This window comes from Acomys russatus, chromosome 20, assembly GCF_903995435.1.
Source record: "Acomys russatus chromosome 20, mAcoRus1.1, whole genome shotgun sequence".
Classification (NCBI taxonomy): domain Eukaryota; kingdom Metazoa; phylum Chordata; class Mammalia; order Rodentia; family Muridae; genus Acomys; species Acomys russatus.
Genome location: NC_067156.1, coordinates 43,645,280 through 43,663,446, shown reverse-complemented (window position 1 = coordinate 43,663,446; position 18,167 = coordinate 43,645,280). Strand labels below are relative to the sequence as shown.

Genomic DNA, 18,167 nt, shown 5'->3' with positions numbered 1-18,167 from the left:
AAGGTCAGGTTCTTAGCTGCTTAGAGCACTGATATGCTGCCCAGTACACACTGGCCCACTGTGCTGTAACAAGGGCTGGAAGCCCAAACACTCACAGGATCAGCACTAGGTAGGCACAAGCCAGAAACTACAAACACGCTTTCTGTTGCTGTTTTAGATTGGTTTTTGTTGTTGCTGTTGTTGGGGGGTTTGTTGTTGCTGTTGTTTGGTTTTTTGTTTTTTTTTGTTTTTTTTTTTTGTTTGTTTTTGCTGTTGTTTGGTTTTGCTTTTTAGAGGTGGGGGGGGGGGGTTGGTTAGAGACAGGGTTTCTCTGTGTAGCTTTGGCTGTCCTGGAACTCGCTCTGTATACCAGGCTATTTTGGAACTCACAGAGATTCCCCTGCCTCTGCTTCCCAAGTACTGGGATTATAGGTATGCGCCACCACTGCCCAGATAGAAACATGTTTACATTTGTACAAAAACTGAGTCTATATGTCCCCATCCACAAGAGAAAAAAGAAAAGAAAGAAAGAACTAGCTCTTATTTTTAAACATTTAGTCTTCTCTCTAAAAGTACATAAAAGACCTATAATAACTCGGGAGGCAGAGGCAGGAGAATCTCTGTGAGTTTGAGGCCAGCCAGGTCTACAAATCTAGTCTAGGACAGCCAAGGCTACACAGAGAAACCCTGTGGGGGTGGGGACAGGCCTATGATAGCTCTTTCCAGAGAAACCCAATGGATAGATTTTCATAATTTTCTATAAGAAAACTATAATGATAAAAAAATTTACAAAATTTAACTCTCCAAAGGAATTAGTGATAGTCATTTCACAGGCTCCACTGTAGGCACACACATCAATACATAGACATGTGACTATGCAAGACAGTATTTCTAGCCGGGCAGTGGTGGCACACTATTCATCACAGCACTCGGGAGGAAAAGGCAGGAGGATCTTTGTAGGTTTTGAGGCCAGCCTGGTCTACAAAAATAGTTCCAAGACAGCCAGAGAAACCCTGTCTCAAAAAGCACACAAACAAAGAGCACCTAAAGAGGACCTAAATTCTATCCCCAGCACCCACATAGGGTTCACATCTGGCTGTGTCTCCACAGGATCTGACACCCTCCTCTGACCTCCATGGGCATTGCATACGGATGGTGTACAAGCATAAAAACAGACAAAACACCATACCTATAAAATTCTAAAAGTAAAAAATGAAAAAAGGATCAGTGTGAAATGATGACCTCTGGTCACAGGACCAAACTCACTCTGAGATTCAATAAATCAAGATCTGCCCTACATGCCACCATGGTCTTCTCTTGAACAACAGGCCCTGGACTGCACCTTAAGAAGGACTCCTGCATCGGCCACTTACACATAGTTACAAGACTTAGAAACAAAAAAGGGTTCAGTCAAGTCCTTAAATTTGGGGACCTATTCATTTAACTGAGCAAATATTACTGAGGGTCTAAAGCAGCAAGCTGGGCAAGGCTGCTGTGGAGTGGGCTCTCCTTATGAGCGCAGCTGTCTGAAGTGGGCGTGTGGGTGTGTCTGCATAGAAGCTGGTAGCACTGTCCCTGCAGCTGCCCCTATATCCCCAGCAAATGTCTGTGCCATGCATCGTTCTCCTCTCCTCCTTCAGTCCACAACATCAACAGTGAACTGTGGATGTCTACAAAAGCTGACCAAAGGAGGAGAGCATGATGCACACTGATGCTGTGCACTGATGGACGGTGTGCACTGAAGACACACACAGATTCTGTCCTGTGTGATTCACTTAGCAGGGCTCTCAAAAGAAGGCAAGGCCTCTTTACTATTCCTGAAGTTTCTATACAGAAAACCTGAAGACAGCAACGGCCTTTGTGAGGCTGCGGAGTACTCAGCAATAGGCTGTGCACTTGTCAACACAAAGCCAGAGTGCAATTCCATACCAAAATGACACCTTCCCCAAAGTCTCCTCCTGCATTTTTTATGAAAAAAAGGGCTGCAATACTTTTATTATCTCTGAAATTCACTTTGCTAAATGTCCTCCATCTCATCCTGCCAATGTCGATGAATCATAAAAACATTCTTAAGATAACACCCATCTCCTGATAAGAGCCATCATCGGTGAGTTTTATGTCAAATGAATGGCCAGTCAGTGAACTAACAATCTAAGTATAATCTTGTCACGGTTTTCTAATTGTTTCCTTATTTCTGTTTCATGAAACATGGTGTGAAAAGTCCAAGAGATATCAGCACATAGTCAAAACACAGGAGCTGCAGGCTGGTTTTCTGAAACACACACTGTACCACTTACACAGTGTGACACCTGACACTGTCAAGAAATAGAGACCAGTTTAGATAGGAATCCAAAGTTGTTAGACAGTCACAATTAAAGTGCTACAGTACATTTTTCTTTGGCTACTCCTCGAGTTTTTTTTCAGTGCTATTGATTAGTCTAACTCAACTATTTGTAACTCCAGATAGATCAAGTTTTCAATTAAACCAGCACATGATTCTAATGCTACAAATATGCACACTACTGAAAACAAGTCATAAAACATTTCTTCAAACACTTCACACAAGAACCAAAACCCTGACTGCATCCAAGAGCTAAGCACTTTTATAAAATGAGCTGGCACTCTATCATGACACAAAAATCTCCACCCCAAAAGTTAGCTTTCCTTTCAAGAAAGCTCCGATTTTACTAGAAACATGAAGCAATTAACTGGGGTCTGACCTGACCACTAAAGTAACCAGCTTGTGCGACTGTCCACTCACATTCCACGGCACCAACAGAAACAGACTGTAGGGCTTTCCTAACACAACTAGCACTGCCTGGGACACACCCACTCCCTGGGGACTGGAAGACTAAGTCCAAGTGCTTAGTTACTCAGTACTTTCCAGGTTGCTCCTAACTGCCTCCTACTCCAGCACTACCCTGTGCTCCCCTGTTCTGTGTTCACACAAGGCTCCTCTCCTTCACAGTCCACAACACAATCACCGAGAACATGGATGCCACCATAAAGCCACTAATAAAGGGGGAGAGAGCTGACTGCTACTCCACCTCCACATCAATGCACACTACCCTCTGTGCCCGTGGGTGTGCTGAGGGTGTGTGTGTGTGACCTCCCCACACATGACTTTCTCCTGTGTGCACACTGCCCTCTGTGCATGTGAGTGTGCTGAGGGTGTGTGTGTGTGTGTGTGACCTCCTCACACACACTTTCTCCATGTCTTATATTTCTGTAGGTGTACTCAAGGCCAGTCTTCCCAATGAAAACAGAGTTACAGCACTACTGGAAGTAAATCTCAGTGGGGCTGAGCAAGGTGGCACATATCTCTTATCCCACCATTCCAGAGACAGAAGCCAACCAAGTCTATATAGCAAATAGATTCCAGGCCAACCGGGGCTGCAGAGTGAGACCCTGTCCCAAAAATAAGAAGAAAGCTCAAGAGAGCTCTTCAGAAAAATCATTCAAGACCTAGTATGACAATAAGAGCACCTGAAAATGAACCTAAGAGCCTACAGTAAGCAGTGTCCTGTTTCTTGGGGGGGGGGGGGGAATAAACACACACACACACACCAGCAATTAAATTGCTAAAATAGATTTTTCTTTGATTATTCCATTTATATATATGTTTCTTTTTTGGTTCGTTGTTCTGGGTTGTTTTGTTTTGTTTTTTTTCCTTTCTTTTTGGCTTTTTTTGGGGGGAGGGGTTTCAAGACAGGGTTTCTCTGTGTAGCTTTGGCTGTCCTAGACTCCCTTTGTAGACCAGGCTGACCTCGAACTCACAGCGATCCGCCTGCCTCTGCCTCCTGAGTGCTGGGATTAAAGGCGTGCACCAACAACGCCCGGCTCTTTTTGGCTTTTCAAATTGGGGTCTCTCTGTGTAGCCTTGAGTGTCCTGGAACTCACTCTGTAGACCAGGCTGGCCTCAAACTCACAGAGATCCCCCTGCCTCTGCCAAGTGGCACTACCGCTACCCAGCTTCATATATTGGTTTCTTGGACACTTCTTACTATGAGTATAGTCAAGCTAACCTTTAACTCTGTGTGTGTGTGTGTGTGTGTGTGTGTGTGTGTGTGTGTGTGTGTGTTTTAGGGGGAGGAGGGAGGGAGCAGGCTCCTGGCTTTGAACTCTTCATGCCCCTGCCTCCATCCCCTAAATGTTGGGATCACAGGCATGCTTAGCTATGCCCAACCATAACAATAAACATTTGAAAAAAATTAGACCAATTAAAAGGAGAACCAATATTTTGTATGAAACAAAAATCAATGGCCAAACTCTAAGAAGAATACTTAAATCATACTAAACAAGGGTAGTGAGTGGCACTCACTCATTTTTTTTTTTTTTTAAATTTTATGTGCATCTGTATTTTGCCTCCGTGTAGGACTCTATGATGATGTTGGATCCCCTGGAACTAGAGTTACAGACAGTTGTGAGCTGCCAAGTGGGTGCTGGGAATTGAACCGGGGTCTTCTGGAAGAATAGCCAGTGCTCTTACCCACTGAGCCATCTCTCTGGCCCCCTCTTTAGGCCCCGAGTGACACCCAGTTCCCAGTTATAATCTCAGCACCCAGAACACTGAGGGTGGAGAATCAGGAGTTCAAAGCCAGCCTAAACTATATACACAGTGAATTCCTTCTTGCCCCACTTAAATAAACCTAATTAGAAGCTCATTACAGAATAGTTCCAGTTGGGTGTTATGAAATGATTGCCCTATTAACACTTTTTGTCTAGTGTTACACCTAACAGAAATTCTCATCCAAGTGAAACTTCTAGTTTGACCAGTAACACCTACAAAGAATGAACAATTTCTAAATCATTCAGAATAGCTGCAGACATGGAATCTGCATTCACCTTAGCCGAGATCTAAGGGGTTGGGATTCTTCTTGCACAAGTGTCCTACTTTTGTTTAGGTTATTTGATTTTTCACATACAAAGATAACGTGTAAGGGTTACATTAAGGGACTACTGAGTTACTTCTAATCCCAGTGCTGCGGACAAGATCCTTGGGGCTCACCAGTCAGCTAGCCTAGTCTAGCCTGAACTACGCAAGCTTCAGATCCCAGTGGGACCCTGTCTCCAACATCAGGGACAGCTCCTGAGTTAGGACACTGAAGGGTAGCCTCTGGCCTCCACATGCATGCAAACACACACACACACACACACACACACACACACACACACACACACACACACCAGTAATAATATTCAAGAGAGAAGGAGGCAGGAGGGTGGAAGTCAAGACCAGCTTAAGTTAGTATGACCCTATCTCAAGTGAGGGAGAAGGGAGGATTCAGCGGACTGCCACAGGTTAAAAAGGTCAGCCTGGGCCAGGAGTGGTGTCCCATATCTTTAATCCCAGCACATGGGAGACAGAGGCAGGAGGATCTCTGTGAGTTTGAGGCCAGCCTGGTCTACAAAGGGAGTCTAGGACAGCCAAGACTACACAGAAAAATCCTGCCTGGAAAAAAACAAAAAAACAAAAAAAAAAACAAAACAAAAAGTCGGCCTGGCTGAGTGTGGTGGCCCATGCTTTTAATCCCAGCACTCAGGAGGCAGAGGCAGGCCTGATCTACAAAAAAGAGTTCCAGGACAGCCAAATCTATACACAGAAAAACCCTGTCTCAGAGAGAGAGAGAGAGAGAGAGAGAGAAGAAAAAAAGAAAAAGAGGGAAAAAAGGCTAGTCTGTTGTACAAAGCAAATCTAAAATAATAAACAATAAAAGACCTAAATTATAAATATCTGGGTTGATAAAACAGCTATATCTAAGAAAAAGGTATGTTAATTTCTAATAACTAAATGTACATGACCCTGCCTCTAAGATTTTATAAATATATATATATGCACAAATATGAACAAGGCCAAAAACGTGTGTTTAATAAATGTTTGCTAAATGAGAAACAAAAAATCACTATAGGACTGTTCCTACGCAGAACAATTCTGGAGGATAATGGTAAATGTTTAACTTTTTACTTAGTAGCCATAATTCAAATCGTTCTATACCACACAGTGCAACCCAACAAAAACTATTATTCCTAATCATCACAAGTCAAGACTTTTTCATTGTTGTTTTGCAGAGTTTCTCTGTGGAGCCCTGGTTGGCCTGGAACTGACTTTGTAGACCTGGCTGGTCTTGGGACTCAGAAACTACTGGCCTCTGCCTCCTGAGGGCTGGGATCAAAGGCATGCACCACCAGGCCAGCAGTATAAAACAATTTTTAAACTGCTAGAAACAGGTTCTTTCTACCCAGTGAACCATGCCCAGCTGTCGTAGCCGCTGCCTTGGCTCTGTTCTGGTTCTACTCCACCATGAGGTGATTCTGAGCAGCTGCACCGAGGCAGCTGCAAGACACTCAACACTGGCATACTCACTCACACAACAATGCTCTGGGGATTTACTCAGAATCAGAGCTCAGAATCTGCATGCCTTTACTATGTGCACATAGTCCAGGCTGATAATCCTGCACTCAGGAGGCTGAAGCAGTAGGATTGCTCCAAGTTCAAGGCTCACCAGAGACAGGTTCCCAAAGTAAACAAATCTGCTTTCCTAAAAACAAATAATCGGATTTCAAGACAGGTTCAAGTCCCATGAGAACAGTCCAGCGCTTACTCCACTGTGCTGTACTGATTGATCACTACTATGTTAAGGGAAAAGGGACATGAGCCACGATGTTTCTCATGAGGAAAACTAATGAACTTCCCTGTGATTATAATAGACAAAATACTCCCCAAAATCTTGAGCACAATTCCCACCAGCAAGGGTTTCCTTTGGCGCATGCAAGGAGTACAACAGGCTAGGCACACTCAAAAGTGGCTATGCTCACTATAGGCAGAATAAACTGTCTGTGTCCACTGACAAACGCACAGAATCCAGAAGGAAGCCAATTCCAACAAGCCAAATTAAAATTAGGAAAAGACCAAGACTGAACCTGGACCACAGAACATTTCTTTCTTCAGTATTAAATAAGAGATAGATTCCAGGGCTGGAGAGATGGCTCAGCAGTTAAAAGCACTGACTGCTCTTGAAAGGACCCAGGTTCAAATCCCAGCACCCACATGGCAGTTCACAACTGTCTCTGATTCCAATTCCAGGGCATCTGACACCCTCACACAGACATGCAGGCAGAACACTAATGTAAATGAAACAAAATAATAATAAAGATTGGATCCAAGACTCTCCTTACAAAATAACAAGAACCAGGAACTCCCTTCTACAAATTAGTACGTTATAGATAGATATTGTGTTACATATTATATAGGTTACATATATTATAGATATATGTATATAGATACCATGTCCTATACTTCAAATCACCTCTAGATTAGCTTAATACTTAATACAAGTGCCATGAAACAGTTTTCTACTGTATTTGGTGAATTAGGGCAAGAGTCCTTACATGGTTAATATAAATGCAATTTTTAAGCATTTTCAGTTGAAGCCCATGGGCATAGAGAGACAACTATGTACTAATATGTAACAAAATTATTCCTCCTAGCTGGGTGTGGTGGCAGAGGCAGGTGAGCCTCTCAGTTCGAGGCCAGCCTGCTCTACAGAGTGAGTTCTAGGACAGCCAGAGCTACACAGAGAAACCCTGTCTCAAGAAATAAATAAATAAACAAAGAAAATCATTTCTCTATTTACTAGTCACATGAGCTAATGTGTCACCAAAGCGTCTGCAACAGAGCACAGGAGTACTTTAATACCTAAATATGGTCAGAGGTGTTTTCAGGGCACACATCACAATAGTCTGAGTCAGGGAAGACATCCTAATTAATCAACAGTGAACTGAATTCGGTGGAAACTACTAAAGGTGAGAGAAGCCCAAAAGAAACTCAAGTGAGTGAACCTGATGTGAGGAACCTGGTAAAAAGGCTTGAGAAAGGCTTTCACCACAGGAGAGATCACGTCAGATATGTATCTCTAAGACAGACACACTGTAGGGAGACACACTGTAGGGAGCCAGTCCACAGAGGGAAGACCCTTCCTGAGGCAGAGCAACATGTCCCAAATTGCTCAAGACCATTCATTTCAAGTAGCTCGCTGTGCTCTTCAAGAGGACTCAGGTTCAGTGCCAACACCCACACACATGGCAGCTCGCAAGCATCTGCAATCTGAGAGATCAGAGACCTGCTTCCGGCCTCCAAAGGCACCAGGCACAGACATCCATGCAGAGAAATCACTGGCACACTAAATAAAAGAATGTCTCCTGAGGGCTGGAGAAATGGCTCAGTGGGGAAGAGTTCAGATTTCAGCACACCAAGGTAATCTCAGCACTGCACAGGAAGGTGAGGATCACTGGGGCTTGCTTGCCACTACCTAGCTCCAGTCACAGGGTCTCAGATGAGACACTCCTACAGAGCAGAGAACAGGACACCTCAATCTTCTTCTTTGGTGTCTGCCAGTGCAGTGTGCTAAAAGAATGGTCTGTGTCTTCTCTCCCTGGCTTCAAGCACAGCTAGTAGCTTTACCCCACTGCATTTCACTAACAGCAGGCTCCCCACACAATAAAACCATCTCTCAGGCACCAAAGACAGTAGATGCTTTCTAGGCTTTATCTAACCCCATGCCCCAAAAATCTTGTTCAACTTTTTTCTGTCTGATTATTACAGATCATCTCTACTGAGTCTTACCCGCCTTCTTCCTTGACTCCAGTATCTCAGAACTTGGCAGCTGACATCTCCACATCAAAGCCCAAACACCGCTAACTTGTCACTACCCAGAGCAGGGTCCTAAAGGGTTCAACCCTGACTGACATGACCTCTGCATGAGAGTGGCCACCCTAGACTCCTTCCTAAACCCTACGCCCACGCCAGAGCTCCTTCCTGACAATCTGAGGTCCAAGGGCCACTTTCATTATTTCCAGTGTCCACTGGTGTTCCATCTCTGTAATACAGCCAGACCTATGTCACTTTTCTAAGATTGCTGAGGTCCCTCAGGACTGAGATGGAATCCTCAACCTCCCATTTATACACCCCTCATTACATGAATTTCTGGTACCCAGGGTAATTTCATTTTTTCCATTGAGAATTGAACTCTTCCTTACTTCCCAGTATTTAGTTTAGCCATCACCACTCCCCCACCCCCGAGAGGGGGCGTTCCTGAGAGGGGGTGGGTCTTTCCAGTTTTCTCATGGCCCCTGGTAAGCCTTAGGTGGCAGCCCTGGTTCTTTAGAGCATCAGGCGGCGGCTGCTGTCACAGCATACTGCCTGTACATCACAACACTGTACTGCTAGATGGAGGTTTCTGTCCCCCATTCCAGACTGTAAGCAATATGATAACAGGGACAGTGTCCTACTCTGTCCCCACCACCTGCTGCAAAGACTTAACACACAAATCTGGTCCAGCATGTGCTGAATATAAAATGGAAGCACATTTCTGTCATGGGTATTAAAGATTTAGAGAGGTATTAATTTCTTCTAAATTATTAAGGCATCAAGTAGGAAGGCAGCTTTGTGCAAAGAGAAAAAAAACCTTAATAATTTATTTTCATTCATTTCTTTTTTTAATTATTTATTTATTATGTATACAGTACTGTATTTGCATGACAGAAGAGGGCATTAGGTCTCATTATAGATGATTGTGAGCTACCATGTAGTTGCTGGGAATTGAACTCAGGTCCTTTGGAAAGCAGTCGGTGCTCTTTAACCTCTGAGCCATCTCTCCAGTCCCTCTCACTCATTTCTTAAGGGGGAAAAAAAAGGTGTATTTTATTTGGGAATAGAGCAATGGCTCATTGGTTAAAAGCACTAGATGCTCTTCTAGGACCGGGTTCAATCCCCAGCACCCATAAGGTAGTTCACAACGGCCTATGCCTCTCGGTCCTGGAGATGCAACACCATCTTCTGGCCTCCACGGCAGCAGACTGGCATGTCATAGGCTGGCATGTCACACGCAGACACACACGCAGGCAAAACACCCACATACATAAAAGTATTTTTAATTTTTAAGATCTTCAAAAGATTTATTTTTCTTTTTAATTCTGTATACATGTCTGTGAGTATACACAAGAAGTGAGGGTGCCTATGGAGGCCAAAGGTGTCGGGTTTCCTGGAGCTGGAGTTACAGGTGGTTGTAAACCATCCAAAGCGGGTCCCAGGAGTAGAGCAGAGCGCTCTGGAGGAGCAACCTGCCCTCTCAACCACTGAGCCATCTCTCCATCTACTTCTTATTAGCAAATGACACCCTCAGCATTTCAAACAGCATTTAAACTACAACAGTCTCCTGACAAAGCCAAAGTTACCTCCCTGAACACTATCAATACCAAAAAAAAAAAAACCACACAGCTGGTACCACTACCAAAAGCCACGCCCTAAAGGCCAGCTGTCCTGTGTGAGATTTCTAGTCCAAACGTCAGATGTCAGCGCTGTGAGACTGCTTCCTGTTAGGAGACCTGAAAAGTCAGCCTGATCAGCACTACTCTGACAGGCTGTTAGACAACGATCAGCACTCCACCTCGACCGCTCATTCATCCAAGTGAGCCTGGAGCCCCATCTCCTCAGTCAGCAGGGTTATCACCGCGCTTACTCAGTGGTATCTGTAAGGCTCCAACAACCAGAACGGAACAGAGAGGAATAGCTGTCAGGTCTTTGTCCAGCATCACATGACACTCAAGCCCTCTAGGCCGTCCTCTCAGAATGAGCTGATATGGGCAGATGCTCCATCTAGCAGCAAAGGCTCACTCTCTCTATATCAATAGAACACTTTTCAAAGAATAAGCAAGCACGTTAGCTGAGGAAAGCCGTATAACAGAGGCCCAAGCACAAATGGCATTAGACTTTGATTCCCATGTAGACAGGGAGCTTTTACTGTTAGCATCATAAACAGCAGCATGAAAATGTCAAGAATTAGAATCAGCTTCCAAAAACTTAGCTTAGCCACTGCTGCTAAGACCAAATACTCAAAAAACTGCCATGCCTTTACCCAGTAGCTAATACTTAACCAGCAAATTGGGCAACATTTAACCAGTAACCTGATACTGTTAGCCAGAAGGCTCCTGGGTGTTCATGGCACTCTCTGGCCTTTGAGAAGTTGGCTCGCTTCCGCCAGTGCAGAGTGTCTTTCTTTGGTTACAGCAATCAACAGAGCCGGTACAGGTTATCCTGTCGTATCTTTAAAATGTGCTAACTCATGGCACTGAACAACACATTCCTTGCCATGTAAAAATGCTAAAGAAAACACTACCTGCCTATATCATGAACTTTTTTATTAATGGCATAAACACAACTCTGGTTGGGCATGGTGGCACACGCCTTTAGTCCCAGTACTGGAGAGGCAGAGGCAGGCGGATTGCTGTGAGTTCAAGGCCAGCCTGGTCCACAGAGTGAGTCCAAGATAGCCAAGCCTACACAGAGAAACCCTGTCTAGAAAACAAACAAACAAACAAACACAATTCAGAACTTTTAACATTTTCACCATTTTAGCTGGGTGTGGTGGTGCACGCCTTTAATCCCAGCACTCAGGAGGCAGAGGCAGGCGGATTGATGTGAGTTCCAAACCATCCTGGTCTACAAAGCAAGTCTAGGACAGCCAAGGCTACACAGAGAAACCCTGTCTTGAAAAAAACAAAAAAATATTTTTTTTTTCACCATTTAAAACATTGTTTTATGAGGTGGGGTGGCTGGGGAGGTAAAGTCAGAGGACTTCTTAGTCTGGTCTCTCCAACCTTGGGCTCTGGGAATCAAACTCAGGAAGTAAGGGCCCTTACCTGCTAGGCCATCTCACTGGGACATGTTCTTACTCTACAAGCCAGAGTTAATTAAACTCTGGATCAGGAGTGACACTGCACCCCCAACTCCCCCCATGCCCACCCCTCAGCCCGAGCACAAAGATTACTAACTAGTATGAGCTACCACACCAGGTTCTCAGATCCTTAATTCTATTGTATAATTTTTAATTTAGTGCGTGCGTCCGTGCGTGCGTGCTAAAAACACTGGCTGCTCTGAGTTCAATTCCCAGCAACCACGTGGTGGATGACAATCATCTATAATAAAATCTGGTGCCCTCTTCTGGCCTGCAGGTGTACATTCAGGCAAAACATTGTATACATAATAAATAAATAAATCTTTAAAAAAAAATTCTTTCCAGCTCAATAATGGCATTAATTTAATTAAACCTAAGTTTTTTGAGTTAGGATCTCATATAGCCTTGGCTGGCCTGGAGCTCAGTCTGTAGAACAGGCTGGCCAGCCTTGAATCTATAGAGATCTGCCTGCTTCTGCCTGCCAAATGCTGGGATCAAAGGTTTATACCATCACACCCATCCTGGTTTGTTTGTTTGGTTGGTTTTTTGAGACAGGGTTTCTCTGTGTATCCTTGGCTGTCCTGGACTTGCTTTATAGACCAGACTCAGAGAGTTTTCTAGGAAAGGAGGTGAGGAAACTGTGCTGGCTAGCTTTGAGCAACTTGACACAAACTTAAGGTACACTGGGAAGAGGGAATGTCATTGACGAACTGCCTATAAGCCAGTTTGCAGGGTTTGTTTGTTTGTTTGTTTCCTGATAGACAGCAGAGGGCCCTGCTTACTGTGAGCATGCCACCAGCCTGGGCAGTGTTCCTTCATGCTCCCGCTTAAACTCCTGCCCACCTTCCCTGCACGATGGGCTCTATCTAGCCTGTTCGGCGAAGTACACCCTCTCCTCCCAAGTTGTTTTTGGTCAGTGTCTTATCACAGCAATAGAAAGCAAATGAGAACAGCTAACACAGCCAGGCGGTGGTGGTGCACACCTTTAATCCCAGCACTTGGGAGGCAGAGACAGGCAAATTGCTGTGAATTCGAGGCCAGCCTGGTCTACAAAATTGAGTCCAGGACAGCCAAGGCTACACAGAAAGACACTGTCAAAAAAAAAAAAAGAAAGAAAGAAAGAGAGAGAACAGCAAACAAGAAAATAATAGCATCAAACAACCAACAATAAATGCTAGAAGACAGAGGAACAAAACGACACTTTCTTTGTACTGAGACAAAATGTTAACATAATCTTGTCCAACTATCAATCAAGCATGAGAAAGTTATTCTCAGATATCCAGACAATTTCCTGCTATCCCTTCTGCATAAGTTACTTAAAAGATGTTCTCCAGCAGAGTGATAAAACCAAAGGAAAATATACAATCCAGACAAAACTGGATGAAATTCCAATATATCAGCATACGAGCGAGACATCTTAAAAGCCTAGAGCTCCCAGGGCACGGTGATGTACACCTTTAATCCCAGCACGTAGGGGGCAGAGACAGGCTCTGTGAGTCTCAGGCCAGGCAGATATAGAATAAGACCTCCTCTTTTAAAAAAAAAAAAAAAAAAAAGCAGAGAGTTCAAAGAACGTAGATTTGTATAACAGATGCTATGTCTAAATAGCTTCAAAAGGTTTGCAGATAACTTGTTTTTTTTAATTAGCAAGAAAATGAGCTATTTAAGAACAAAACTATGCAAAATATAACAGGGGCCCACCATGGTGGCCCACTTGGGAAGCAGAGGCAGGTGGCAGATCTCTGTGCCTGATCTACAAATCAAGTTCTAGGACATCCTGAACTGTTACAACAGAGAAACCCTGTCTAGAAAAACAAACCCAAAAAAGACCTTCACCTAATCCTGACACTTAAAGTATACACTGTAACACAAATCAAGAAAAATATAAACCCACATGACATGTGGCACCTCAAGAAAATTCTGAATCGTCATCTTTCAGATAGGCATGCCTTGACCGCACTATTTCTTTGCTGCTTAACTTTACTCTCCTATAATTGGTTATTGCCTAAATTATACCATCTCTGTAATAGGTAAACAATCACATGTGTTCTTTTTCAGTTTTTAATCCTCCTGAAGCTAACACGTGATTGACCAATAACGTTTAGTGTCAGCCAGATGGCAGTATTGCTGCTGTGTAGAACCCTTCAATGGCTGTGTATGTTATCTTCTGTCAAAAGATTATCAGAGCCCCAGGATCAAAATGCCTCAGACTACACACATACACACACACACACACACACACACACACACACACACACACACACACACGCACACGCGCGCACACACGGGCACAAATTTATTTGAAGCTGGGCTTGGTGGCGCATGCCTTTAATCCAGCACTCAGAAGGCAGAGGCAGGTGGATTGCTGTGAGTTCGAAGCCAGCCTAGTCTACAAAGGGAGTCCAGGACAGGCAAGGCTCTGTCTGGGGGGGAGATATAATAATAATAATTAATAATAATAATAATAATTAATAATAATAACAACAACAACAACAAACATTTGTTTGCTTGCTATATGGTTCCCCTGCTACACCCTAAAACCAGGACATTGGTTTATTTGGTTTGGTTTGGTTTTTGGTTTTTCAAGACAGGGTTTCTCTGGCTGTCCTGGACTCCCTTTGTAGACCAGGCCGGCCTTAAACTCCTATGGATCCACCTGCCTCTGCCTCCCAAGTGCTGGGATTAAAGGTGTGTTCGACCACTGCCCACTGGAGGTGAAAGGCAGGCAAACATCTGGGAATTCTAGGCCATCCAGGAGTACAGTTGAGGTTGTGTCCTTAAAAAAAGGGCATAACTGTACCGGTGAATGATCACTTCAAAGGATGATCCCAAGTGTTGGTAAATCCACGAACATTGTTCACCTTGCAAGGACAGATATCCCACCTTAATTCCAACACTGGGGAAGGGGAAAGTTGAAGGCCAGCTTCAGCAACTGAAAATCCATCTTATGGGAGGCAGAGGCAGGCGGATCGCTGTGAGTTCAAGGCCAGCCTGGTCTACAAAGTGAGTCTAGGGCAGCCAAGGCTACACAGAGAAACCCTGTCTCGAAAAAACAAACAAAAACAAAAAAACAAAAGCAAAAAAAAGAAGAGAGAGGAGAAAAGGGGAGAGGGACAGTAGAACTCTGGGCATGGCAGCAGATGCCTCAATTCCAGTTAGGAGGCAGAGGCAGGTGGGTCTCTGATTTGTACACCATCTTGGTCTACAGGGAGCTCCCAGCCAGCCGGTGTTACACAGTTGAGACACTGTCTCGGCCGTTAGGAACACTGGACTCCTCAGGTGCATCCAGGGTCCATTCCCAGCACCCACATGGTATCTCAGGTGCTAACTCTAGTTCCAGGGAATCCCTTCGGCCTCTTTCGGGCTCTGAGGGCACCATGAATACATGTGGTGCAGACATATAGGAGGGCAAAACACACATACACTTAAAATAATGGGGTGAGACAATAAAGACACGCCATAGGTGGGCAAGCCTGTGAATCCCGGCTGTCACAGGAGTATCACTTCAGCTCAAGAGCTGCAGGCCAGCCTGGGGAACAGAGTAACTTCTTGTCTCAGGAAGAAAAGGGAAATCGATGTTCATTCTAAACCAGCCTGTATGTTGTTTTATTGTCAACACGTTAACTTTTACGGATTATCTTTAAATATATAATAAGGTAGTATACACAACTTCAGAGAAAAGCGTGCTTGGATACATATATATAGAAAGACACACACACACACACACACACACACACACGCAAACAAAGTCTGAACCAGATAACCTCCCAGAAAAATCCACTAGCAGTGGCTAAAAGACCATGAATTCCAAACTGAAATTTAGCAAATCTCTATCTAAACCGTGACACCAGCACTTGTTGCACACAACCGACAGCTGCATATTTCACTCATCATAAAATCAAGGAAAGGACAGCAAAGGTATGCCCTGGTCCGAAAACTCAGCTCCCGTTAGGATTCCAAGCTCTCCCTGACTCAAGACATCTCATACACGGAACCCTTTGACCTTCCATGGCCTGCTGACCGCACCAGACTGCAGGTGTCAGGGGTCACCAGCATGGTCTCTAGGAAAAGGACTATTTTAAAGGACTACATCGAGGAAGAGTCAGTTCTAATGCCTGTGGGTGGCCGATAGGCGACTCAAAGTACGATAGCTTAGGCGTACAAACGCCCAGTTCAAGAACCAGGTGCCCAGAGCACCCAAGGACCCGGCCGCCGCCAGGAAGACGTCCTGCGGCAAAGCAAACTCTCTAGTTAGGGAAGCTAGCTAGCCCTAGGCCAAAGGCGTGCAGCTCTGCCCCCGCCCTTCCCGCGCTGAGAAGGCAGGCGCAGACAGCTGGCAAAATGTCACAGGGCCCAGGCTGAGCGCGCCAAAGCAAGACCCACCCCCGGGAGCCACGGACGTTCCGGGCCGATCCCTCCCCTTCCTCTGCCCGCCTAGAACTCATTCATTCTTCGGGCGGTTGGCTAGTCCACCCAGGCCAGGCAGCTCCGGCCCAGCAAACCCACCAGATGCTTTGTCTCCCACCAGCCGGAAACACGGGCGCGCAACCGAGCGCGCGCAATGGCATCGGCCCCCGTACCCAGAGCCTACAGATGTGGGGATATAGGGTCCGAGGTCAAGTCCCAAGCCCAGTCACCTAGAAACGATCGTCACAACCCAAACCTTCTCTAAAAGTCCAACACCCTCCAAGGCACCCCCGTTCAGCTCTAAATCACTAGATTCCCCCCTCTGCTTTCAAGACATAAGGGTCCAGTCCCCTTCGGAAGGCCGAGACATCCGGCCTGTCGCCTGTACTGTCCCTCCCACGGAGGACCGCATCCCGGAGCCTCTCGGCGTGACAATCGAGCCGGTACTCACTTGAGCAGCAGCTGGTCGTGCTCGGCCTTGAACTTGCCCAGCTCGATCTGTAGCTTGGCGCGCTCGCGGGCCGTGTCGTCGAGAGCGCGGCGTGCGTCGGCCAGCTCGGTCTCGTAGAGAGCCTTGAGGCCGGTGAGCTCCCGGCCGCGCACCTCCTCGCGCTCGGTCACCTGCAGCTGCAGCGCGCTGTTCTCCGTCTCCAAGCTGCGCACCTTATCGATGTACACCGCCAGGCGGTCGTTGAGCTCGCGCAGCTCCTCTTTCTCCTGCAGCCGCGACAGCCGCGTGGGGCTGAGCGGCGTGGAGGGGGCGCTGGCCCGGCTGCCCACCCGCTGCGGCACGGGGGTCGCGGTCGCCATGGCGGGCGGCGGGATCGAAGGTACAAACCACAGGCCGGCGGGGACGGGGCGCACCTGGGATGGCGGCGGCGGGGCTACCGCACAAAGAGCGAAGCGGGAGGGCCGCGGAGAGAGAGCGATCGCCCGCGAGACGCCCTTTGTGAGTGAACACGCACACTTCGCAGACGCGCGCGGGAAGAAGCCAGGGCAGCCGGGAGGCCGAAAGGGTGTGCGCCGAGAACCGAGTCTCCCGCCCGCTGCACTTTTGTTTCCTCTCGGGCTGCTCAGAGCGGCGGGCGGGCCGGGGAGGAGAAGGAGGAGGAGTGGGAGGGCGGCGAGAGGCGGGCAGGAGGGGAGGCGCGGGGGGCGGAGGTGGCACGGGCCTCTCTCCGCAACATGGCGGAGGGCCCCCACGTGACCGCCGCCGGCCAATGGCGAGCGGGCGGCGCGCCCCTGCGGCTTAGGGGCCCCGGCCTGGAAATTCAAAATCTGACCCTTGGGCAACCGTCGGCCTCGCGCTCCGGGCTGGGCGTGGTGGGGAGGGGCGCCCCGAACTGCTCGTTCCTCAGCCGGGAATCCAGCGCCCGCCGGTTCTCGTGCGGCCCCCTGGGGACCCCTGGGAGGGCCGGGCCGGCAAGTGGCGGGAAAGAGCCGGAGGTTTCCGGGGCGGACCCGCGCCGCCTCCTGCTTCCAGCCGTTCAGGGAAATTCAAAAGTAAACGAGGCTGATCGCGGGCGCCGTAACCTCACCCGGAGGCATGACCTAAATGGGTGCTGGCAGCGCGAGTGCTCAGCCCTGCTTGCCTGTCTGCGTTTCTCTAGCATGGAAAACTGTTTGCGGGAGCCCTTACTTGTGTTGAAGCCAAGAGAATGTTTATCAGGAAAAAAGCTGCATTGATTTTTTTTTTTTTCTTTAAATCATTGCCTACCAATACTGATGGGCCGTCCCTGATCCGTTTCTTGATGTACAGTTTTATAAAGTCAGAAACAGCCCACAAATAGTCTTTTAACATGCTTCGAATAAGCATGTGGTTTGTTGAAAGATTAATGAAAAGCTGGGCTTGTGAACTTGAAATAATCTCTGTTTTGCTTTTAAAGTTTTTGCTTTCCCCCACGACAGCGCTGGCCCCTAGACTGATTTTTGATGTTTTGATCCTGAGACAAGGTTTTTGCTGTGTCGCCCTGGCTAATCATGAATTTAGGGCAATCTGGCCTCAGCCTCCCCAGTGCTGAGATTACAGGTATAAACTATCACCCTCAA

The 18,167-nt window shown here is 46.6% G+C and overlaps 1 protein-coding gene across 1 annotated transcript in view; it reads right to left on the bottom strand.

Moving 5' to 3' along the window:
- The window catches only part of Lmnb1 (lamin B1), a 41,392-nt gene extending 24,117 nt beyond the window's left edge, over positions 1 to 17,275 (bottom strand). The window contains exon 1 of the mRNA XM_051163258.1: positions 16,570 to 17,275. Coding sequence (XP_051019215.1) covers positions 16,570 to 16,928 — 359 coding nt within the window. The 5' untranslated portion in view covers positions 16,929 to 17,275. The remainder of the gene's footprint in view (positions 1 to 16,569) is intronic.
- Positions 17,276 to 18,167: the final 892 nt, after the last annotated feature.